Source organism: Aotus nancymaae, unplaced genomic scaffold, assembly GCF_030222135.1.
Source record: "Aotus nancymaae isolate 86718 unplaced genomic scaffold, 86718_ANA_hifiasm-v0.15.2.pri h1tg000059l, whole genome shotgun sequence".
NCBI classification, from domain to species: Eukaryota; Metazoa; Chordata; class Mammalia; order Primates; family Aotidae; genus Aotus; species Aotus nancymaae.
In genome coordinates, this window is record NW_026988473.1 from 27,676,503 (window position 1) to 27,702,983 (window position 26,481).

General features: G+C 42.8%; 1 protein-coding gene across 4 annotated transcripts in view; it reads right to left on the minus strand.

The window, feature by feature from the left end:
- The window catches only part of KIAA1549L (KIAA1549 like), a 288,955-nt gene that overhangs the window by 65,847 nt on the left and 196,627 nt on the right, over nt 1-26,481 (minus strand). For 3 of the 4 annotated variants that reach the window (XM_064365044.1, XM_012452311.2, XM_064365042.1), the window contains 4 exons: nt 22,484-22,647; nt 16,215-16,399; nt 8,702-8,829; nt 1,263-1,444 (listed from right to left, as the gene is read on the minus strand). In XM_064365044.1, the coding sequence (XP_064221114.1) occupies nt 1,263-1,444; nt 8,702-8,829; nt 16,215-16,399; nt 22,484-22,647 (659 nt within the window). The remainder of the gene's footprint in view (nt 1-1,262; nt 1,445-8,701; nt 8,830-16,214; nt 16,400-22,483; nt 22,648-26,481) is intronic. The other variant, XM_064365043.1, reaches the window with a different exon arrangement.

The following is a 26,481-nucleotide window of genomic DNA, read 5'->3' on the forward strand; positions in this document are numbered from 1 at the left end:
TAAGTGGCCCGGATGCTGCATATTTACAATACCTGGTTTTATAGGGTCGTAGCATGTTCCTCGGGGTGTGGTGGGAAAAAGACTTTAAAACTTTGAAAATCTCCCACCTGTTGCAGGTAACAACAGCTGGGTATAAACAAATGAAATGAACAACCAACCTGACAGCTTAAGAAGAGAGAAAAAACTAAGAGCGTGTGTGTGCACATGCTTGGGCACACATGTAATGTAAATGTTCACATGTACAGTCAAAATGCATCTTCTTAAAATTCATAAACATTTTCAATCTGCTGGTCATTCTGCTGCAGAAGATGAAGGAAATGCAGATAATTTTTACCTAATTTCTGGCATCTATCTATCTATCTAATTTTCTTTGATGAAATCACCACTCTACGGTGAATGTTACAAATATTTTTCAGACTCTTAGGAAAGTTGATTGACATGATATTCATTGATAGCTTTCTGAATGCAGCCAATGAGTTGTTTCAAGTTTGCTCAAAGGAATAAACGTCACTTGAAAGTCCATAGAGTGGCCCACATCCCTGTCCATATGATGTTATCTTCCCTAGTCCCTCTCAATTCAAGCCTCTTCCATCCCCACTACAAGCAACATTCCACAATGGACAGTTGAGGAGTGTTGCCAAGAAAGGCAAAAGGCTGTGTGTGAGGCAGTCAGGGAGCAGAACCTCTGATGCTTCTCTTCATAATCACATTTTTTTAAAAGTTCCCTCTGGGCTTTTAATGAACGTAGAAAGTGCTCTGAAAAAAATCACCCAATAGGCCAGGCGCCATGGCTCACACCTGTAATCCCAGCACTTTGGGAGGTAGAAGAGGGTGGATCCCTTGAGATCAGGAGTTCAAGATCAGCCTGGCCAACATGGTGAAACCCCATCTCTACTAGAAATGCTGGGTGTGGTGGTGGGCACCTGTGGTCCCAGCTACTTGGGAGGCTGAGGCAGGAGAATCACTTGAACCCAGGAGGCGGAGATTGCAGTGAGCTGAGATTGCGCCACTTTACTCCAGCCTGGCGCGACAGAACCAGACTCCGTCTCAAGAAAAACAAAACAAAAAACATCACCCAACAAACTCCTTTGGGGTGACTTATGCCTTGATTCATTCTGCAGAGGCCTAGTGCATGCAGAGGTAACGATGACCTATACGGCCCTATGTGCAGTCTGAACCCAGGATTCACAGGTGTTAGTCCTTCGTCCGAATTTCCCAAGTCTGGTTAGACCATCTCCTACCCTGGGTCCCCAGGCACTCACCTCACCATTGAGGACTGCCGATGACTCCTGGCTCCTGTCCGAGGTCGGGGGCACCACGGGGAGGGCTGTGGGTTTTATGGCAATGAGCTGCACAGACCCAGACGATGTGTCAAAGGGTTCAGCGGCCACCTTGCTAGAGTTGTCAAATAGAACTGCTCCCTCCTCTTCATCACTCGCTGGCACTAAAGCACAACATAAACATCGATTTTATGATGTAGGGGAGCTGCGTGATCCCGGGAGAATTTATGTCAGACTCACAGCCTAAGGATATTACTTTACTCAAAACAACCTCAGAAACGACAGCATCTGCTTCTGTGCCAAGGGCTCGCTACTGCTAGTGGTTTTCCTTTAAATTTAAGATCTATATGATTTATCCCTCCATTGCCTTATCAATGAGTAGAAAAGAACTGTGGAGGTTTGAATTTAAAACAGTAAGAACCATTCTTTCAAAATGATGACATAACACAGTTAAAAAAAAATTAGAAAGTAACTTTTTTCTCTATGTTTGAGTTGGAAACGAGAAAAGTGAATTTGGCCGAATCTTCTAACTATCCTTAAAATCTGACAATCCTCAGACTAATAGTATTCAGTTTAGGCTCAGTCATCAATGCTACCAATCTTTACAAGCTGTTAAAGTAACAAGTCTTCCTTGGTCAACGAGCCACAGTCAGAGTAGCTGACATTTTTTTTTTCCTTCTGAAGGTTGCTTCCCCAGTGATTTGAGTTTTGGTTTCTTTTATTTGTCTAAAATAAAAGAAAGCTGTGAAAATTCTACCACAGAAACTAATTTAAAGCGACAGACAACTCCCTAATTAAGTAGAAAGATTTCTACCTACACTCTGTTAAATTAATCCTCCCTTCTGACAGATAATTCTGCTACTGAAAGACACCAGTCTGCCTTGAGCTTCCATAACTAAGCTGACAGAAGTTCCAGGGCCCCCGGTATCTTGCTGATTTACTTGTTCTTAAAGCATATTCCCATTAAGTAGCTATAAGAATGACAGCTTATTGAGCACGGTTTGGCAAGAGACGCATTAAGCCTATTCAAACAACTAAATCAGTAGACAATTTAGGAGGAAAAGAGGTGTTATATAAAATATGCATGTATTAGCAGCGTATTCATCTTTTCTCCTGTTTGCTCAAGAGATTGGGATGTTATTTAAATTATTGAGAAACATATAGTTTGTATCATTCTGTCAGTTATCATAATCACAGAAGATTTGTCAAATTAAGCCAAGTAAATTATTATTTTTACAAAGTGGCTAAAACACTTCAGAGTCTAACAATGGGTTATAATTGGATTTTTTTTTAAAGTTCTGTGGTCTGATTTGCAAATAGCAAGCCACCAAGCAGCCAATGACAGAGGAAATTCTATTTGAATGTGTTACCAGATGCATCTATATTTTTAGAGTGTAGTTTTGCTGGGCAGCTCTGGTGGCCACCATTATCTGCCACCTGCACACTTACTATACAAGCCATCTATGAGAGCAAGCCAATAAGGTGGCTCCTAAAAATTCTCACCTCCTGATATTCACACCCAGGATGAATAGGACTAACCTATGTAACCAATAGGAAACTGAGGAATGGGAATGTGTTATTTTCAAGGCTTGGTCAGAAAAAAAAAAAAATCATGGCTTTCACCTTGCTCTCTCTTGGATGGAAAGCCAGCTGCCACATTCTGAGGACCTTGAAGCAGTCCTATGGAAAGGTCCGTGTGGCAAGGAACTGAAGCCCCCTGTCAACAGCCACAAGTGACCATCCTGCAAAACCCAGTTAAGACTTTTTTATTTTCATTTTTCTCTTTTTTAAGCTTCAATAGCTTTTTGGAGTACAGTGATTTTTGGTTACACAGATGAATTCTATAGTGGTAAATTCTGAGATTTTAGTGCACCCATCACCTAAGTAGTCTACACTGTACCCAATATGTAGTCTTTCATCCCTTACTTCCCTCCCACCCTCTCCTCTGTCCCCAAAGTCCATTATATCACTCTGTGTGTCTTTGTGTCCTCTTAGCTTAACTCCCACTTATGAGTGAGAATATATGGTATTTGGTTTTCCATTCCTGAGTTACTTCACTTAGAATAATGGCCTCCAGCTCCGCCCAAATTGCTGTAAAAGACATTATTTCATTCCTTCTTATGACTGAGTAGTATATTCCATGGTGTATATATACTACATTTTCTTTATCTACTCATTGGTTGATGGGCTCTTAGGTTGGTTCCATATCTTTGCGACTGTGAATTGTGCTTCTATAAACTTCATGTGCAAGTATCTTTTTCACATAATACTTCTTTTCATTTGGGTAGAAACCCAGTAGTGAGATTGATTACTGGATCAAATGGTAGATCTACTTTTAGTTCTTTAAAGAATCTCTGTACTGTTTTCCATAGGGGTTGTACTAATTTACATTCTCACCAGCAGTGTATAAGTTCCCTTTTCGTCACATCTATGCCAACATCTATTATCTTTTGCCAGTTAAGACTTTACGTGACAGCTCAGGCCAAAATCTCGACTGTGACCTCAGGAGACCCTGAGCCAGAATGACCCAGCTAAGCCAGTTCTAAATTCCTTACCCACAGACAGTATGTGAGACAATAAATGTAGATAATAAACCTCAGGTTGCTAGGTGTTGGAGTCATTTGTCACACGGCAATAGGTAACTTACAGACCTTCTAAACCACCTTCCGCCTCTGGGCTTTCCCTCTTCTCCCTCTATCCCTAAAATACATATTCCACCAGTAACCAGGATGTATTAACTTTCCAGAAGGTAACCAGATGGCATTCTTCCTCTGACCAGAACTCTCGGAAGCCTTCATCTCTTTCAGAATAAAACCAAGGTCTTCCCGCCAAGGTACTGTCAGTCTGGTGCCAGCCCCCTTGCTGAGCAAATTTAGCCCCTTTCCCCTCATCTACTCTGCTCCAGCCACAGCAGCCTTCTTCAACACATCAGGTTTGTTCCCATCTCAGAATTTTGCATTAGCTGTTCCCTCTGCTCAGAATGCTCTTTTCCCAGATCTCCATATGCCCAGTTCTCCCTTGCTTTTCAAGTTGCAGCTTGAAAATGACTTCCCTTAACCAACAATCTAAAATAACCCCCTTCATTGCCCTGTTCTATTTTCTTCCCAGTGCATACCTCTACTGATTTGTTGTACTGATTTACAGTCTGCCCTCACCCCTTTTCCTAGAGTAGAAGCTCCATTCCTGCCTGTCTTTTTAAAGACTAATGTCTATTGTTTTTAACAGTGTCTCACATGTAGTTGGCCTTCAATAAGGATTTGTTGAATAAATGAGTGAAGGAATGAATGACTTAATTTCCCTGACTTGGAAAAGGAGATGCCATTAGTACCTGCAGAACAGGTAACCATGCAGAAGTTAAAGTCATGCTATCACTCAACCCATCAGAGGGTGAAGAGATAGCACTTAGCATTTTTATTGCTTCTGGGTGGTGACACCCTCACTGCCCAAACTGTGAACAGGGTAAGGTAGGCAGCATAGCACTAATGGAACAGGAAGATGACACCTTGGAAATTGTATAAGCTATAGTTATTTTTCACTCTCTCCTCTAGGTTTTTAAAGAGAAAAATAATTAGTTATCCTTCCCTTAAAAAAGGCCTTATGGGCAAACACATTAAAAGACATTACACTAAATATTAATGTATCAAAACGTGGTGTGAACACAGCAGGTTCATGAGGATTTTAATGCATGATTAGTCCCTAAAGAAAAAAGCATGGGAGAATGCTTAAGGAAGGGTACACAGTGAAACTGCAGGTGTCTTAGTGTAGCATCACATCACAGTATGTGCCACTGAATAGTTATCTCATATCTAGTTGTGCCTTGTTTGTACTGCTATTTTTAATTTCAGTAAATCAGGCTGGACAGACAGATTCCATTTCTTCATGTCTGAATTGGCATGGGGAGTGTCTCCCTCCCCATTTGAGGCTGAAAAGTGTTCTCTAACACATGCTTTTTCTGAAGTTTTCATTAAAGCTCAGACAATCTACAATAGTATCACTATTCTCTAGTGTTATTTATTAGATAAAAAGCCAGTTTTCACTTCACTGGGAAGGCAAAGAAAGAATAACTAAAGCTGTGTTTTTGAGCTAATATCTCTGAAAAATCTTCCTTGATGTTTTAATTCCAGATGTCCCATGAAGAACTCCTGCTAAGAAAATAGTAATTTATCCTCTAAACTCACTAATTTTTTGCCTGCTTCATCTGCCTTTAGACAGATGAAGTTTGGTTATTAACAGATTCTAAGCCCTCCCGGTGAATTCTGTCAGTGACATAAAGGAAGGGGGCACACTTCAAAGGGTTCAGGCAGGTTGCTTGCTCCCAAATGACTTAAGATGCAAAGACATGTATTACGTTCAAAAATCTTGAACTTACTTTTAACTCTTTCCTGCTAAACATATTTTCTATGTTTAGAAATTGGCTCAGAAATTCAAATGTCTATTTGGTTGAGAAAGCAACAAACTGTTTTTGCTTTAAAAATCCTAGCTCTCTTGTCTGACTTTCTCACTTACATATAAGCATCATCATGAAATAGACTCTAAAATTGCAGCAGTGGAAAACTAATGGGGCCACTGAGCTACAAGGACCCCTGCCAGCCATGTGGCTAGCAGGATACTATCTTTTCTTTTTAAAGTTCTTATTTTCAAAAAAGAAAAATATTGGAAGCTACAGATGTAACAAACCTGATAAACAAGAAGAGTTTTAGAATAACAGCCTGCTACATTAACATTTATTAACCTTAGTAACTTAAGCCTCTATGGGAAATAGATACTAAGCCATAAGACCAAGGTATGTGAATATTCCATATCAACAGAATAATTTATTCTCAGAGGCCACGTGCACACAAAAAGTCTTCAATACTTTTTGCAAGCTGGCAAGGTGATGAAAATATCCTTTTTTGTTTTCTTCACAATTCCATTCAATGTTATTTTCTTCCTTCCTTCCTTTGCTTCATCTTCCAATGCAATAAAATACACTATTGATTTTGTTGGTAAACTCTAACCTAGGATTATGATAAAATGGACCCCTCTGATAAAAATAATAAGCATAGGTTTTCATAAAGGTTTATCCTAAAATTCTGATGTCTGTTGAGTTTTACATGAGTCAAGTTGGTTCTGTTGTTTCTATTGGTAAATTTCAAACCTTACTGAATAGAAACCTGTAGGGAAACAGAAGCAACCAGCGCCCCCAAATTCACTGGTTTACGTTTGGCAAAAATAAAGTGCAACCAAGCAAGCACTCTAACCCTGGAAGGATGGCTTTTTAATAGAGCAAACAAGCAAAAACCTCAACCTGGCACAGTAATTGCATTTTATTCATGCACCCACCTGTTTTATTTCTGAGCCTTGTATTTAAATAATCAAAGTGACCTAAATAGAATGAAGAGGCAGGCAGAGAGGGCAGACAAACAGAAATGGGCAAGGTCAGCAGGGACACCTAGAGCAGGCCGGAGTTTCACCAGCTAAGTAGGGAGTGAGGGGGTCAGGAACCAGCCCCACTCTCTCATCTCTAAGGATTATTTGCAGGGAAGGGGAAAATACGTCGCTTTGCAAATGTGTACTCAAAAAGAGAGGAGCCTTTATGGCACAGTTTAAAGCAAGAAAAAGGGCATAGAACAATGTGCACACTGATTCCATTTTGCAAAACAAAACAAAGCAATACAACAAAAAACAAAGATACATGTGTGTTGCTGTATGCATAGTAAAAAGGTCAGAGAAAGATACACATTCAGTTATTCTGGGTCCTCTGAGAACTGGGGCGGGTGAGTGGGGCATCTGGAGGAGTGAGTAGTCTTTGACTTGACCTTGTAAATTTCCAGGAAGTATATAAAGAAAGGAAGTAGGGAGGGGATGGAAGGGAGTAGGGGGAGCTGAGAGGGAGGGCAGCACCAGCTTGGATAGGTTGGGACAGCCGTCACGGTATTTAGTTAAAACAACCTTCCCCATATGGCTTCACTGTTCACTGTCTCAGCTGTCACCTCTCTCTCTACCCATCTCTCTTAGCACCTCACCCTAGGAAGAAAGGGAAGAAAAAGAAAGTGGCTGAATTCAAGTCCCCTTCTCAAGATCTAGAGCACCTCTGACTCTGTGCTCACTTGACTGAGCTGATGGCAGGATTTCTGGTGGTCCCAGGTGGGGCAGATATTCCAGGAAAATTCCACAGGTCACACCTCAATTCTGATGTAGAAAGCACAGCCTCTGTGTTACAGGCATGCAGAATTCAGGGAAAGAAAAAAATTCAACCACCCAATAGTTATAACCGTTTAAACAAGTGCTTTATATAACAGCTGAAAATGGGAACAGGGAGCACATTTTCCCTACAGAATACAAATCCACTGTGTCATCGTTTCTTTTTTTTTTTTTTTCTCTGCTCTTACTTTTTTCAGTCAGGGAAAAAAAAATAAAAGTGATATTTGAAAACAAAAAATTATTCCGACACTAACTTCAAGAGAGAGTCCCTGAACTACACAAATTCCTTTGAAAGGGAAGTGCAGCTAAGCAGCGTGTCAGAGGGTTTAGCTTTTCACCTGGCATTTCTGTAGGGCTCCACCTACAACCCCTTAAAATCCAAAAGGACTTTTCCCTGGTCTGAAATCAGCAGTGCTGGCTACTTGAATTCTGGCCGCGGTAACCCAGCATCACACACAGAAGGGTCACATGGAGATGAGGGTTAGAACCAAGGTGGGATCAGGAGAGGGAGCTGCACAAAGACGTGGACAGAGGCCATCGATAGACAGTGCCACTGCACAAGACGGTGCTCGGATGACTGATAAGGAAACCCCAACGCCAATCCTCACAGGGAGGGAGAGATCTGGGTGAGAAACACAGTAGTTCAGCATCCCTGGAGAATTAAGACAGAAACATAAAGCCCTTCTTTTTTTTTTGGACAGATCTGTTTCTTTACTGTTTTGGATTACTTTTTTCCTGGGAGAAGTGGAGTTGCAGAATCTGGACTCAGTGGCATAGACTGAACCCATGAAACTTATCAGGGGAGTCAGGGTAGGAAAATGAGAGGAATCTCCAAGACGAGCAATTACTTCAGAGACCTGCTGCCTTTGTGGATCTGGTGCAAGAAATTGAGTCGATTCACATGATTAGAAATTAGAAATTTTAGAGAACTTCTAACTAGACAATTAGAAAAACCTCCAAGCAAACATCAATTCATTCTGCAAAAGGTTTTTCCCAAGGAACTGCACAATTTCATAAGAACAGGGGCAGAGGAAGTGAGACAGGATAATTCAAAGAAGGAGTAAGGTGAGAACCCAAGGGGTACATACAGACACCTGGCTTTTGTGGGGCAGAAGAGAACGAATGACTGAGGGTCAGAGCCCACTGTCTGTGTGAGCGTGAGCACGCGTCTGCATGCATGTGCGTGCGGGCACGTGTGGGAGCGGCTGGGGGTGGTTCTTGGCGGGAAGGCTTCTCACCATTTCTCTTCCTTGCCTCCTCCTTTGTCACTTTCTGCTGTGCCATTACATTCTGGGGTGAGCGTCTCCCTGAGCTGGGCTTTCCTGATTCGTTGCTGATGACAGAGCCATTCTCACTGGGCGACCTGCTGGAGGTAACCATAGCAACAGGGGAGATGGTAAGTTTCAACTAGAGCAGCTCCCTCTCAAGGTTATTTTATTTGCACAGTTTAATGTCTGTAGCCTTTCATTCCAGTTTAACGGACAAAGAGGAAACGATACAGAAAAAGAAAAACACAAAACCATCCATACTACAGCGTGGGTTAAGCAGCTGGCTGCTCGGAAGTGTGTTTTGTAGTGCTCAGCCTGTAGAGTTCAGTGAGCACAGCCCTGGGTGCCCATCTGTTTCATTAACCACCGCCCCCCCCTCCCGTGACTATGGGAATGGTGGCAAGGGTGGCATCCATGCAGCATGCCCTCTTTTTAACTCCCAGCACTCTGGATAGTGTTGCAGAGTGTTTAAATCACATGGGCACTTTCAGGAACATGTATCACACACGGTTCTCTTTGGCTATTGTCTTTACCACATAGACTTTGACTACAAAACATTCAGTTTTCAATTTTCAGCTTTTGGGCTGCTCTTCTCACTCCAAGGAGAGGCATCAATAAGCAAATTACTGTAGCAAAAATTCAACCTGCCTTATTCTTTGCATAGTACCCTACCACTGGGGCTTCACTCTGTCAGTCTCTCTCTCTCTCTCTCTCTCTCTCTCTCTTTCTCACTGTGGCAACTATTAGCCATTTACATTTTGAGCTGTTTGTTCATTCAGGAAATATTTTTCATTCACCCACTCTGTGCCAGGCACTGTGCCAGGCATACAGGTATGTGGAGACTCTAAGATAGCACCCCACGCCCCCCAAGAGCTCCCCACCAGGAGCATCTACTGTGTACCAAGGACTTTGCTGAGTGCTTTCAAAACTGCTAACGGATCATTATTAAATGAGCCACTGAGGAATGTGAAGCTCATGCAAGTGAAGTATGATGTCCGGGACAGAGTTGGGAAGTGGCGAAGCAGCCCTGGAAGCCAGGGTTCTCCCTCCTCCCACACCCCAGAACACCTTCCCGTTGCTGTCCCATACAATGACCCGGATAAGGCAGCCCTTCACACAGGGTGAGTCACAGAGACTTCTTTCCTTCCTCGGGGCGGGACTCTCATCCTCTGGAACTCTCTGGGAGAATGGGATCCGGAGAGTCCCCAAAGAGACTCATGCTGCCTCTGGCCTCAGACCATGCTGGCCGTGGGTCCGGCTGAGCATAAAGACCGACTGCCTCCCCTCTGTGGGAGACAAGCAGGAGGCAGGTATCTAGCAGCCTCTTGTTCTTCTATCATCAATTGTCTGAATTTAGAAAATAATGGCATCCATCCCCGACAATGGAGAATTGTCTGGAATAAACATACTTTATCAGTAGGCAGGCAGCTTCTCAAGTGGAAGCTGTGTATCCTTCTGGATGCTCCTCTTCCTCCTCCTCCCTCCTCTCTCCTTCTCCCTTCTCCTCCTGCCTCCCCTGGGAAATTTCGAGTTCTCAGTCCATGGGCTTTAGCACCCTAAAAGCTATGAACAATCAAAGCCAGGATATCTACGGGATAAGGCAGCATCTGCCCAGAGCATTCCACAGCACACTAAAGCCAAGTGGGACATTCCTCACCAAAGTTCCCTAAATGTGGGAAATGTTTACTATATTCCTTCTTTGGAGATTCCTAATGCACGTTAACATATCAGAGGCTCTGATCAGTTCTGTCACAGAGAGATTCATCTGGTTTCGTTTAACCCAACATTTCCAAATTTATTCAGTCACAATCTTTTTCATCGTAATATCTTTTAACATCATATAAAATGAGTAATACAAAGAACGTAGTCTGTGAAAACAAGGATGGGCACTAAGTTGTTGAATATACGTTATTTTATTGAATATACATTATTTTATTTACCCAACAGCTATTTGATTGCTGAGTGCTGGGTGTGCAAACACCCATACGCAAAAGGCACATGCCCCTAGATTGTTCTGGACTCTCCTGGCGAATGGCACCTACTCTCTCAACTGGCATCACTGGGACAAAAAAGCTTTAATTTACATCCAGAAAAAAAATAGGAAAGGGAAAGGCTTTTTATAACCTATTTCACATTCACAATATACTGAATGGTTTATTTATTTATTTTTATTTTTTTGAGAGTCCTGATCTGTCACCCAGGCTGGAGTGCAATGGTGTGATCTCAGCTCACTGCAACCACCGTCGCCTGGGTTAGAGTGATTCTCCTGCCTCAGCCACCAGTGTAGCTGGGATTACAGGCGCCCACCACCATGTCTGACTAATTTTTTTGTATTTTTAGTAGAGCTGGGGTTTCACCATGTTGCCCAGGCTGGTCTCAAACTTCTGACCCCAAGTGATCCATCTGCCTCAGCCTCCCAATGTGCTGGGATTACAGGCATGAGTTGCCGAACCTGGTCTGAACTGTTTTTGTAACATTTTCATACCGTTTCCCTCATTTCATCCTGACACAATTTTCTGGCTGCTCCTCTCACTCCAAGGAAAGGTGTCAATGAGCAAATTTCTGTAGCAAAAACCCAACTCTGCTTTACTCTTTGCTTCTGTTTATAGACATGTTTACAGCAAGTCATCAAGTCAAAACTTCTGTTCAGAAACAGAATGAGATTTGTCCATGTGTGTTTGTGCATGCATGTGTACTCACATGACAGTAATGCAAGTGTTTTTGAAAGCAAGAAAGTGTCACCTGTGAGGTTGCAGTTAGAGGCTATTGAATGCAACAGTCCCCATTCTGAGGACATGGAGCCTAGAAGAACTTTTTCGGGTTGAGATTAATCAGCTGCTGAACAATCATGGCCAATCACGACACCGAAGTGCCCTTTGCAAACAGCTACAAATGGTTGATTCGCCATCCTGGCCCAACAATCTCAGTCATACACCAAGAAAATAGCCTCACCAAGACCCTACACTGGAGGAAAAGGACCCAGAACACCCATCTGGCTGTCTGGAAGTGACTGAACCCTCAGACTTCAATGATAAAAATATTCACAAAAATTGAGATATCTTAATAACCGTCAAACCACCGGTTTCTCCTGGTTTTCAGTTGAGAAACTTCTTGGATCATCTAACAGATTCATTCTGAGAGGGAAGGCAGTCTTTATCTAGCAGAAATGAGGAAAATGATGTGGCAAGATGGGGAAGCCAGAAACATAAGATTCATGATGGGTTTTCTCTTGAATTTGGTGTTTTGAATCTTTTCAAATGATCAGAGACTCCTGTGGTTAGCTGGATTTGAACAGAGAGGAGGTTTCTCTTACAGCTTTGGCAATGATCTTTAGCCAGCCTTTAGTAAAACTGTATTTTTATGCTAAAATTACGAAGCTGGCCAGGCACGGTGGCTCATACCTGTAATCCTAGCACTTTGGGAGGCCAAGGTGGGCAGATCAATCAAGGTCAGGAGTTTGAGACCATTCTGGGCAACACGGCGAAACCCTGTCTCTACTAAAAATACAAAAATTAGCCTGGCATGGGGGCACATGCCTATAATCCCAGCTTCTCAGGGGGCTAAGGCAGGAGAATTGCTTGAACCTGGGAGGCAGAGGTTGTGGTGAGCTGAGATCCTGCCACTGCACTCCAGCCTGGGCAACAGAGCGAGACTCTGTCTCAAAAAAAAAAAAAAAATACAAAGCAAATATAAAAATCCTCCAGGAGTACAGATATTATCTTCTTCACCTGTATTTGTTTCATAAGTTAATATTTCTTAATAAAAATTTGGGGTTATTGAATGTGATTAGCAAGAGTAGATTCCTTGTTAATCCAAGAAATGCTTATTCCAAAAAAAATTAAAGAAAACTTTACACAATGTAAATTATTCAACTAGAATGGGTTAAAAAAATTATTCTTTCTGAAAGTACTATGTTCATATCCTAATTTTAGTAATACTATGTCTTTTCAGCATCCTCTAAATAGGTGATAAATAAGTTATTAATAAGCCTTTGCTGTATTTGCCAAAGATCATGATGAGAATAATAGCTGTAGCTAATACTACCTCCAAGTCAATTCAGGTAAATCATCTATTGCTTCTCTGTACATTTCAGCTCTGCTCCGCTTCGGCTCTCCCATGGTGGGTGCATGATTGCAATAATGGTCCTAATTTGTTTGTACATCTCTGTCAACAAGCTTTGGGTAGTCCTCTCCCATGCTGAGTCTGGACTTGACCATGAGATTTGCTTTATCCAAGAGGATAGTAGCAACCATGAAACAAGCAAAGATTTGAGAAATGCTTTTGCTTATGCTTTGGGTGTTTGCTTGTTTTTTATTTTCTTGCTGTCCTGCAACCACATGGTAAGAAAGCCAGGGCTAGCCAGCTTGAGAATGAGAAACCATATGGACAAAGGCCCCTGCTACCTGCGGTATTCCTGATAAGATTAGCATCAACAAGTTAGCCCAGCTGATCTGTCACCTGACTGGAGATGCATAAGCAGGCCCAGCTAAGGTCAGCCAAGTCTAGCTCAGACAAGAAGAACCATCCAGCTGAGCTCAGCCCAATGTGCTGACCCACCAAAATCATGAGCTAAAAAAAAATGGTTGTTGTTCTAAGTTATTAAGCCTTGGAGTTTGTTATGGAGCAAAGATAACTAATCCACATGCCCTAATCTTCTTTCCTACACAAGCTGAAATCCAACCCTCAGTTCTTCTGTACCTCTTTCTGAGGAACCAAGAGTTCTTGAAAGAAAACATGCAGTCTTGTTGCTTGATTCCAGTACAAAATGTGGGTATTTGATACAGATGATCCCTCCTTCCTTCTCAAATTACTTCCTTCTCTTGCCTTCTTGGATTTTACTCTCTCTTTGTTCTCCTCATGTTCTTCTTCCAGATACTCTTCTGTTTTCTTTGTTGATTCTTTCCCAACTTCTAGACCTCTAATCATGACAATGTCCCAGGGTTCAGTTCTTGGATCTCTTCTTTTCTCTATCTGTACTCTCCCAGGTGATCCCTCCCAGTTTCATAGAATAACTACACACTGACGACTCCTACATTTATGTTTCCATCCTGGACCTCTCCTCTAAACTCCAGACTCAAGGTTAACTGAGTTCTCAACATCTCCACTCACATACCTAATGGGCATCTCAAATGTAACATGTCCACCCTCAAACTCTTGACCAACCACTACAAACTACTTCTCCTCCAGTATTCCCCAACACAATAAATGGCAAATTCACTTCTCTCCACTTCTGTCACTCCACAAGAATCTATCAGCGAATCTTGTCAGCTCTTCCCTCAAAATATCTCTGAACGCCAACCACTTCTCACACCACCATGGTCCACACAGCCCACACCATCATCTCTCACCTAGGTCATGGCAGTAGCTTTGTAAAGGATCTCCCTGCGTCTACTTTGCATCTCTACAGTCTGTTTGCCACACAGCAGCCAAAGTGAGCCTTTATGTATTTACTTTAATTTAATTTTATTTTGAGATAAGGCCTTACTCTGTCACCCAGACTGGGGTGCAGTGGCAAAATCACAGCTCACTGAAGCCTTGAATTCCTGAGCTCAAGCCATCCTCTCACCTCAGCCTCCCCAGTAGCTGGGACTACTGGTACACGCCACTGCACCTGGCTAATATTTTTTACATAATTTCATTTTGTGGAGATGAGGTCTCGCTTGGTTGCCCAGGCTGGTCTCGAACTCCTGGCTTCAAGTGATCCTCCTGCCTCAGCCTCTCAAAGTGCTGGGATTACACTCAGCCCAAAGTGAGCCTTTAAAACTGCAAGCCACATAATGTCATTGCTTTTCTCAAAACCCCGGAATTACATCTGATCTTTATTCACAATAAAATCCCAAGTCCTGACTTTGGTCTGTATGATGACAATAATTGACCTCTGGCAACTTGCCGGATGCATCTGCCACCACTTCCTCCCTAGTTCATGCCAAACCCCTTGATCCTGCTTTTCTTTAAGCACGTCAAGAAGTTACCTCCTCTGTGTGATGCACATACCGTTCCATCTGCTTGGTACATTCTTCCTGCAGATAACTTCGTGATTTATACCTCATTTCAATCAGGTCTTTCTCAAATGTCACTTTATCAAACAAGTCTTCCCTGGATTCCTAGCTAAAGCAGCACTATATCTCCTTCTCCATTTCCTCATCCCTTAACTGTGCTCATCACCACCTGATTTAGAAACAGATCAATTTTAGCTGTTTCTCTGTTTGTTTATTGTCTATCTCTCCTTACCAGATTGTAAACTGCCCAAGAACAGTAACTTTGTCTTGTTCACAGCAATATCCCCAGTGCCTGATAAACAGCAAATGACCAATAAACATGTTAGATAAAGGGAGAGAGAAAAAGGAAGGAGACACGGATGATGTAGTTTTTTCAGTCTCCATAGTGGTCTTAGGCACAAGAAAGAAGGGGGTTGGCATGCATGTTGGTTTAGCCAGCCAACAGGGCCTGCCTTAGGGTTCATTACCTCTTTATAAGGCTATTGCAAAGTCCTTACAATGAGTCTCTTGGCCTCTAACCTAAACTCTCCCGTCTCTCATCCACATTGTCATCAATGTATCCTTCTAACATACAGGCTAACACCACTGTCTTCCTAAAGATCTTTCAGTGGCTCCCCATTGCTTAGATAATAAAGGTCAGATGCCGTGGCCTGGCAGTCAAGACTTTCCAAAATTGTAATCTATCTTCTGGTTTCATCCTTCACTATACCCAGCCACTATGAACTCTAAACTCTGGGGACACTCACCACTTAGAGAACATACCTGTCCCTCTTCTCTCCACACTCTTTTTAGGCTAGATGCCCTTATATCTTCCCACCTGTTCAGATCCCACTCACCTTTCAAGCCTCAGCTAAAGCATAACCTTCTCCATGAGGTTTTCCCTGGTCAGAATTAATTCTTCCTCCAGTCTTTACTACAGCCCTGCAGCCTCCAGGGCCGGCACCGACACCTCATGCTTGGTATTCCACTTATTTATGTCTCTGCCTCCTCCATCATGAGACTCCTGGGGTCACAAATCAATCCTACACATTTTTGTAGTCCTAAAAGGATGTCTGTCAAAGTGCTCTGCTTATCGTATAAACCAAATATATGGTTTTGACTGAAATCAGAAACCCTATTGAGAAACGGGCAGATAAAATACAACTATACTGAATCAAAGGCACCGCTTTTAATATAAGTTTAAAATATACGTGTGACATCAGTGCTAAATGTGCTATAGTAAATATAAGAACTAAATCTCTGCTGTTGCGGTGTTCAGCGACATAAAACCTTACAAGGGGTGGCCCAGGCTAAGCAGGTATTGTGATTCTCACCATCTCCTTCAGTCTCTTTTCAAATATTCAAAGTGAGCATGAAGGGGAATTTTTAAAGAGAACAGTGGAATTAACTTGAGGACATCGGCTGTTCTGATCATCATCAGCTGTTCTCATGATCAATTATTTCTCTTGCTGACACAAAGAGGCGGAAGTCGGCCCCGTGCCTACCTCTTCCTGGTTTCAGTGGACTTGGCGGTCTTGATGGTGCTTCCGTCCTGAGCGATGTCTCTTTCCTGAGGAGCATCTCTAATGGGCAGTGGGAGGACCACCGTTTCCTGAGTCACAGGGATGACCTCCTCATCTGCCCCTTGCTGGCCCAGATGTTGCTTGGCATAATCAAAGCCTTGCACAGGCTGCAAAGAGGAAACAGATTTGCAGTCACATTTCTAGTCAAGTGTGACTCTCACCATGGCTTTAAGAGATGACAGGCAGCAAAGCACAAGTGATGGGACCAAACTTAGCTTTCTGATTAATAAACAAGAGTTAACTCAAATACCCATCGTTATTTCTGTCTCTTCAAAAGCAGAATCCATGTTAATTCCATCCAGCTACAGAATCTCTATAGATAAGACTTGCTCAGAAAAATGAAGAGTGTAAACAGGTGTGCAAGAACAAACCTCTTTCAGAGATTTTAGACCACGAATTTTAAGTTAGTGGATGTGTAATATGAGAAACAACTCGATCAATATGTTAAATAGATCCTGTGGATCATCTCCTCCCTAGGAATATTTGGTTACCCCTTCACTCCATTCTTGTATAGCTTTATGTATAATAGCACATGTGTGACTTTGCCAAGTCACTTGAACTCTGAACCTCAATTTTGTCATCTGAGAAACAAAGATAATCTTAGCTGTTACCTCTACCACCCTTGAGTATGAAAGTGGATCACAGATCTGAACACAGAGGGAAGTGTGTTATCACATGTGAAGCAGTACAATCGTTAATAATGAAACGGAATTTATGGAGTCACTGTTTAATCCAGACTTCTCCCTTAAGTAGGTTGGCTCTCCTATAATTCATTCCTGAGAAACTGGCAAGATTTTATTGCACAGTGTCTGAAATCCCAAGTGCATAAGGCAGCTCTGAGCAAAATCCAACAGACATCTAGTAGTGTGGTAATAAAAATCAAGAGGCATATTTAAACAATCCTGAAAATGTCTCTATTCCGCTTTACACTGCAAAGCAGTACAATACAGATTTGAGGCAGGACAGTGTGCTGGGTAAAAGTGGCAGTTTCAAAAGCAGATTGCCTGGGTTCAAATCTGGACTACACCATTCATTAGCTGTGTGATCTTGGGTAAGTTACTGAAACTCTCCGCACATCAGTTTCTTCATTAAGCTTAAAAGGTGGTCATTGTTTTTAGGTTAATTGGAGGTAATAATAGTATAAACAGGATAAAATTTATATGTTTGTGAGAGCAAAATGTAACCACTCTTAAGGGGATGCTGTAAAAATTAAATAAGAAATTCACTTTCGGCATTTAGATAAGTGCCTAGCCAATAGGAAGTGCTCAATCAATATTAGTTATTACTGTTTGCTTTCCTGATAAATCACAGTCCAGGTGAAATGGACATCAGTGATTTTCTTCAAGAGAATCTGCAGACGAAATTCAACCTCTATCATTTAGAGTATATCAGAACTTGATATGATCAGAAGCCTCTCCTTCAGCAGCTAATTTAGGTAACAAATACAACAGAAAGACTCCAGCCGGATTTAACAATCCAGTATAGAAATGTGGCCCAACCTGTCAAATCTCACCACTGTGTCTCAGAACAGGACAGTTTTATTGCCAACTCCAACAAGGCTTCTTTATTTGAGGCTACCTATAGCTTTGCCATGGACAGTTCCCCGAGAAACTCACTCTGAGAAGTGCAATCACCCGCTTCTCTTCTCTGAAACATACACTCTGACCTATGTGATGATCAGTGACATTCTGAGGCCAGGACCTGGGACTGAGTTTCTGAAATAATGCTTGCTGAGGGAAGGTGGTCTCTGTTCTTCTCCCTCCCTAGGTCCACTGTTTCACTATCTCCTGCCTCAGTCTTGTTGCTTCCAATTTAACTCCTTTCCAGGCCCACCCTTGATGAGCTTCCAAAATTATCTTCCTTAAAACACATATGGTTGCGTCACTCCCTCATTTAAAATATGAAGGGCCTCGAATGTCTCCTCAAATGCTTTGGCGAGGCAGTCAAGGCCCTTCACATGCCAGGTGAACCTGCATGCCCAGTCTCTGTCCTGTTGGCCCCTTTTGTACCATGCCCTCAGGCCCCATTATCCCATTCGGTTTTGTCCCAATGACAGAAACTGTCCTTGGTGCTGAACTTATAAAGTTAAATAACTGGTTCTTCACCCTCAAGGGGCTCAGTTTTGACCTCATTTGATATTAATGGCTCAGTCCTAAACATAGTACATAACTTATGTCATTGCACCTTCACTATAGTTCAAGAAGGTAGGTATTATCATGAGTCCCCAGTTTACAGATAAAGCAGCTGAGGTTTAGAGCTGTGATAAGAGTCAGCATTTGAGCCTAGGACTATGTGACCCAGAGCTGGAACATCTAACCACTATCTCATGAGTCTTCTCACAGTCCTTCCTTTCCTTCTGCAGATTCCTGTCTTGGTTAGCATCTCCTGTCGTAGATGGCCTGTGGGAGGCTTGAATAGCAGCTAAGACTTCCCAAGAACCTAATGATAGGGAAAGCTGGCTCTGGTACCATCTACCTCTTTTGCTCTCCTCCCTATGGATTTGGCCCCTTACCTTTCACATGGGGTTAAAGTTAATCACTGGATACTTCAGGTGACTGGGTCAATGATGGATGTACACAAAGAGAGACATTAAGAAATTCCAAGCTTAAAAGGTGGCCATTGTTATTAGTTAATTACACCTGTATTATTAATCACAACAATCCCTGAGTATGATGGGTACTTACAGCACGCAAAACACTGATATCTCATCTCATCCTCCAACAAACCTGTGAGGTAGGCAAGGCAAACATCACAGCCTTCATTTCACAGATAAGAAAACAAAAGCTCAGACAGGTTCAGTGACTTGCCCAAGATCACACAGCTAAGTGTTGCAGGACTTAAGACTACTACTCCTTCACTCTTTTAACTCTCAGGGTAGCAGTCTTTCAACTTTCAACTGGAAAATTACCTGAGATTAATCAATTGCCCATTAGACACATTAGTGATTGTAACCCCAATAACATCACGAAGTATCTATGGTTACTTCAGTTTTATAAAATTATCAAATCAAAATAATATCCAATAATTTCAATGGCAGATACACTGCCAAGACCTTTTAAGAAAAAAGCATGGGTAACAATAAAAGCCAACTTATTATGTACCAGACATATCTCAAAGCAATGTATATATATTATATATGTATAATATACATTATATATTATATTGTATTATAATATGTATACAATGTGTATATATTAATAAATCCTCACAACAATCTATATACAATTATTTGTTATATCTCCATTTTACACATGGAAAAATTGAGGCCCAGAGGTTAAGTAAGCTTCCTGATGTCCTATAGATAGTAGTGAGAAAGAGGAAACAACTGGCTGTTTTTAGGGGGTGACTGGCCTGCCCCAAGCAGACATTCATGCAAAAGGTTACAAGCCCTCCAAGCTCCGTCCTGCATCTGGATATGTTCCTAACTACCCTCTCCTAAGGTGGCCTCTTCCAGGGAGCCATGATCTCTTCAGTTCTATGAAGGGGAAAAAGTAGAAAAATGGCTGTACATCCAATGACAGAGTAAAGAGAAGTGAACTAGAAAGAAAGGAGGTGGCAAAAGTCATGATGCTGGCCCTCTTGCATTTATTATTTTTCACCATTCTACCTGCAGAAGCCCACCTGACAATAATGGGAGTAGGGCAGTCCATGGTACCTTGTCTCTGTAGAAGGGTTAGGGTGTCCACACCCTGGACTCAGCTCCCAGGAAAGCCACACTCACCTCCTCTGCTTAGCACGTGAAGTTTACTACTGAGTCTGGGGAATGATCCCTGGGACTGCCCTCTGGCATTGTAGCCTGCATTCTAAAGATGCAGCAATGTCCCCGGGACCATCCTCCCAGTCTATGAATCAGCGGTGAAGGCTAACTTTTTTGTTCTGCCTCGTCCCTTGACGTTAATTGAATTCTGTTCACACACACAAGGTGGTGAGAAGTGATGCGGGCAGCTCTCTCCTCTCTTCAACACTGCAGTGTCCCTGGGTTGGAATGGCAGAAGAACTGCAGTGAGCAGGAGGCAGTTCCACCCTGCTGGCTTCCCATGATAAAAGGGCTTTGGGAATCAAAGTATGTAGCCCAGCCCCATGGAGGGGGAAAACAATCAGCTCCACTGCACACAAGTGAATTCAATCATCTCATGGAACATAAATTTGCTTGATGTTCAATGTCAGCCAGGTATCTCACAAAGCCCAATGCACAGAGTAGGATGCAGAAGGAGCTATGGAAAACCACAAATGCTAATCTGTCCTAGCTTCAGACAGCAAGCCAGAAGCTAGGCGAAAATCATGTGTTGCCCAACTCATTTTGGCAGATTAGTACAACTTTTGTTTAATCTGTAATACAAATATGCCCCCTTACAACCTCAGTGTGGCATGTTTTGTATTCCTGGATACAGGTACAATTAGATTCTGGTTATTACCATTATATCTTAAAAGGCTCATGTTGTAACTAAACTGAGATGAAGAAGAAATATCCACTCTTGGAAGAGTTTCATCTTTCACTGCTTGAGCAATTACCAATGTACACTTCTTACCAACATCCTGCTGTGTCTGGGAAGCAGGTACCTTTGTGTCAACTGAAACAGAACAACATGCTTTGGGGTTTGGCTCTTCAGTAGACAGAGTATCTAATCAAGCTGCAGTGTCGCAACAGGAGTATGGGTTTAACAAACAATAAAAATCCTTTGATTTCTTTTGATGAAGCAAAGTGTGATCATCAAGCAAGACCTAAGGCATGCGTGACCCCCACAAGGACAATCTCCATGGCCGACATGTATTCCAATGGCTTTGGAATATGAGGGGTAGTTTACTGTTTCATTCCTGCACAGATAAACAAAGCTTAGATCTTCAAAGCTGGAAGAGGATTCTACCTGTCAAATCTCAGGGTTCAAGTAGGTGCATAATGGAGAAAATGCTCCCAGGCTTGGATGTGAGCCTCAGTCACTCCTCTGCTGCTAGCACAACTTTGGAAAAGTCCTGAAGTCTCTCTTTCCCTTTTTGGCAGTAAAATGAGGATAATAAAACCTTCCCTGGCTATGACCTACCTCATAAGGCTGCTGCGATGAACAAATGAGGTGATAGACCTCGAGGAGCCCAGCAAATCGTAATGCATTATTTAAACATCGAGTGTGACAGTTAGTATATTTCCTTCGGGGAATATCATGATGGGAGCAACGTGACTGGAAAATCAGGCTGCAGCATGTCCTAGTCCATTTCCCTCCAGTCACTGGTGGTGCAGAGATGTGGAGGCCACAGGGGGAGGATGAGGCTCCAGGACAGGCTTCAGTGGAGCCACTGAACAGGGGTTTCCTGGCCACCCAAAGGCCTGCAGCTTTTCCATCATGGCGACCTCTGAAGATGTCACTCTAACCAAGCATGTGCCCCAGAGAGCCTTGCATTAGGAGCCAAGAGACTTTGTCTAAGTCAGTTCGGGCTGTTGTAATAAAATACCACAGACTGGGTGGTCTATAAACAAGAGAAGTTTATTTCTCACAACTCTGCAGGCTGGGAAGTCCAAGATCAAGGTGCCAGGATGGTCAGGTTCTGGTGAGGGACTCTTCTGGGCTGCAGGCTGCCAGTGACTTGTGTCTTCACATGGTAAAAAAGGCAAGAAAGCTCTCCAGGGCCTCTTTTATAAGGGCATTAATCTCATTCCTGGCAGTTTCACCCTGATGACCTGATCACCTCCCAAAAGCCCTATCTCCTAATACCATCACATTAGGTGTCAGAATTTCGACATATAAATTTGGGGACCACAATACTCAGAACATAGCAGACCTGAATCTACCATCAGTTCTGCTACCTACCAACCATACCACCTTGAAAAAGTTACTTTTTATGGGCAAAAGGAGGGATTCTGATTAAATTATCTCCCAAATCCCTTTCAGGTCTCCTTAGCTTGTGGTTTTCTACGCCTCAGTTTCCTCATCTGTAAAATAATAGTCCTTCCTCCCAGGGCAGCTGTGAGAATTAGAGAGTTGCTGTATATAAAGCACTTGGAAGCACTGACGGCAGGATGGGCATCAGACAAGCATGAGCCATCAGGTCGAGACTAAAAGGAAGAGTCTCCTTCAAAATGAGGACCCGTCCTGATGTTTCTGCAGGCTCTCGCAATGGCCTCAAAAGGCAAGAGGGAAAGGCAGGCCGAGCTCCTGCCGGTCTGTGCTCCTGCCCCTCTCCCCACTGCTTCCCCATACCTTTGCTCTCTGCGGCAGGTTTATCATGGTGTCGGGCTTGAAGTCATTCTTGTTCTTCCTGCAGAGCACGGCAGTGATGATGATGATGATGACCGTGACCACGGCGATGGGAGCCAGCACCGCAGCGATGATCCACAGGTTATTGGGTGGGTTCTTTACCACGGCTGTGGGAAAGAGCCAGCAGGAAGGACATGACAAGTAGCACTGGGAAGAGGAAAGCAATCCAGACATAACCCTCCACTCCAGTCCCAAGTCATGGACAGAAGAATATGGGGGTTAAGAGGGTTTGGGGTCAGAAAGCCTCCACCTCTGCAGCTGTGTGACCTTGGGCAAGTGACTCAAGCTCCCTGAGTCTCAGTTTCCTCATCTGTAAAATGGGGCTGTCACTTTGTAGTGCTTTTGGTGTGGTCTCTAGTAGTTGCTCAATAAATGCTAGCATTCACTACTATTGAGAGGAAGAGGAGAAAAAGATGGATCAGTAACAATTTTCCTCACAGGTGATGTCCACAAGTCAAAAGAAAAGTGAAGAAACCTGCAGATTAGAAGTATGTGTTGGAGTCAGAGGCAAAAGCCACAGAGAAATGACTCTCAACATTACAGCGTAGTCACCCTGAGAGTGAGCAACAAGTAAAATGTAACATGAGCAGATGGCTCTCCCCCAGAATAGCTGGCTGGGAGCTTGGAAATGCCTCAGTCTAGTCAAAAGTCTCAGGCTGTTCTCAGAACCAGAGTAAATAAGAGCAACCAAAGTGATTGGCAGCAGGAAGACTGTGCTATTAAAACAGTCAGTGCCTTGGGGCGAGGGGGGCTTCGATGAATTAACTGGAAAGGGCAACAGGGTGATGGTCATACTCTGTATTGTGAAAGAGACTTGGGTTACACGAGCGTATACATTTGCCAAAACTCATCATATGATTTACTTGAGACAACAAAGTATTGGCAATTTAAAAGGAGAAGTCCGTTCTCTGTGGTAAGTTTAGTCTGTAGTTTAAATTAATATATTGGCAATCTGGCTTATACATCAAACTCTTGTAAGCCTGGTTAGCATGAGTTGGTCCTGATCCTGCTGCACTCTGGGAGCTACTAGGCAAAACTGAGGCCCAGACCCTGGAATATGTACACCCCACCAGTAAGTGCCATGTGGTGAGACCTGCCTGAGGAGCCAGCCAGCCAGCCTTCCTCTCTGATTTCAACCAAGCCCTGACGTGAACTGGTTCCTCATTAGCCAAGACCTACCTCTCATCTGGCCGCCCTTAGGCGCAGAATACTGTTAGTACAGAAGAGCTTCTTCTCCATAGTTTTTATCAATCGGTGATTAATCACATTATTAACCTCTGAAAACAGCTCATTAGATAACATGCTTCTGTTGACATTAAACACTTAATTGCTCCTGCTTTTAGTAATTCAGTATTTATACATGAGTATTCTGCCATTAACATTTTTTAACACCTACAGCTTTTGTGAAAAATATCGGTACGCCTCTTTAGAGTTAGGTTATTCTATCCTGATGGAGAAAAATGTAAAGTGTATCAGTGTACACCCTAAATAAATACATAATTTTTTATTAGCAAGACTGTTTGGCTTTTACCCAGTTTTATTGTTTTAGTGGAGACGCTTCTTCTCGGTGCAGTATGTAAAATCCCCTCACCTTCATTTACATAAAGAGAACAGATTTTGTCTTAGACGCATTAATAAATTCATTTAACAGTCAAAACAAGAGTAAAGTTAGGTCAGCTGAAGTCATCCAAACTCAATGTCATGTTCATTGGCATAATTATCTAAAAGCACAAAGTCATGCCTAAAGGTGAAAAGGAACCAATGGTTATTGAAATTGAGGAATTTCAGTAAAGGACAGATAGGGAAAGACATTTCCTGAGTGCCTACTGTGTGTTGGGTGCTGTGATAGGTCATTTGCCTGCATGCTATTCTTATCCTCAATATGCTGATGAAAAAACTGAGACTCAGGGAGGTCAGATGTTTCTATGAAAAGTCATTTCTCTGAAATAAACAGTTTAAGTCAGTTCTGAGTTAACACACATGAATAGAAGTGTGTGCTTATGCGCATGGGTGTGTGTGCACGCACACACACACACAAAGTATTTGTCAAAATCAGTGAAGTCAGAGTCCAAATCATAAATACACAAATAAATATATAAATACACAAATAAATTTATAAATATATAAGTACACAAATAAAAATACACAAAATAAATTATTCTCAGATGCAGCAAATGTTGAAAAGAGAAGGAACCCACTCAAAAGTGTTTCCACCTCATTTTTGTGGCCATCACCTATGTCTCAAATATTAGAGCTCATAATTGGGGTAAATGGATGCAGGAGAGAGTCCTCCCAGGGCCCAGCGGCCAGCGAGTGCTCTGTCCACACTGTTCTCCTACCAAACCCTCCCATGGTTTCCCTTCCCAGTGGGGCCCCAGCCCATGAGGCCCCAGTGACTGTGGCTGTTCTTCTGTGCCTCTGATCTCATGGCTATGACTCTGCTCTCTCAATGACCTCCGTGCTGGATGTCAGACTGTCTTCCCTCTGCCTGGAACCTGGCCCCTAGATATCCTCAGGGACCCTTCCCTCCATCCTTTTCTTCGGGTGGTTACTCAAGGGTTACTTTCTCAGTGATTCCCTTCTTGACCCCCCAACAATTTAAAATTGCAGTCATTAACTTCTCAACATGCCTCAGTCCTTCCCTGCCCAACTTTTCTCCATAGACTAATTAGCGTCGAACATATTACTTATTTATTTAGTTTCCTTGATCTGTCTACCCTACAACATAAGCTCCATGAGGGCAGGGATTTTTGTCCACTTCATTCACTGCTATATGTCCAGTGTCCAGAGCAGTGCCTGGTACATAATTGGTGCTCAATAAATATCTGTTAAAAAAGTGAATGAGCATGAGTCCTCTTCACCAGAGGGTCAGTCTATTTCTTTCTTTTTTTTTTTTTTTTTAATTGCATTTTAGGTTTTGGGGTACATGTGAAAAACATGCAAAGTTGTTGCATAGGTGCATTCATGGCAGTGTGATTTGCTGCCTCCCTCCCCCTCACCCATATCTGGCATTTCTCCCCATGCTATCCCTCCCCAACTCCCCCCCGCACTGTCCCCCCCACTCCCCTGCAACAGACCCCCGTGTATAGTGCTCCCCTCCCTGTGTCCATGTGTTCTCCTTGTTCAACACCCTCCTATGAGTGAGAACATGTGGTGTTTGGTTTTGTGTTCTTGTGTCAGTTTGCTGAGAAAGTCTATTTCTTTAAGTGACCTTTTTTTTTTTTTTGAAACAGTCTCCCTCTATCCCCCAGGCTGGAGTAATGGCATGATCTCAGCTCACTGCAACCTCCACCTCCCAGGTTCAAGCCATTCTTGTGCCTCACTCTCCCATGTATCTGGGATTACAGGCACCCACTACCATGCCCAGCTAATTTTTTTTATTTTTAGTAGAGATGGGGTTTCTCCATGTTATCCAGGCTGGTCTCAAACTCCTGACCTCAGGTGATCCACCCACCTCAGCCTCCCAAAGTGCTGGGATTATAAGTGTGAGCCACTGCGCCCGGCCAAGTAGCATTTTTTGAGATAAATGTCTGGTGGTCACATAAAGCAAACCACTTTCTGCTCTGGTATGCTTCTCCTTGGGGAGAATTTTCCCTATTCTGTCAGCTGGATAACGGCTCTGAAGTGCCTCTCACTCCAGACCCTGCAAATGGACCAGATGAAAACCTCCAGCTGCTTCCGTGAAGTCAAATGCTGCCTTGACACCCAGAGGTGATGGGGTGAGTCACATGGGCACTGCATACTCCAGTCTTGGCCCTAAAATTAGTCATTTAAAAGGCTCTGGAACACACAGAATGCAAACACTCTGTGTGTTCCAGAGTGAGTTTCCATGAGACAAAGTATTCAACACTGTGACTCTCTATTCAAAGTCCTGACCTCAGATGAACATTCCAGGCTGATTTTGAAACTAGTGGGAGAAAATGGGATTTTAAAGATCTCTG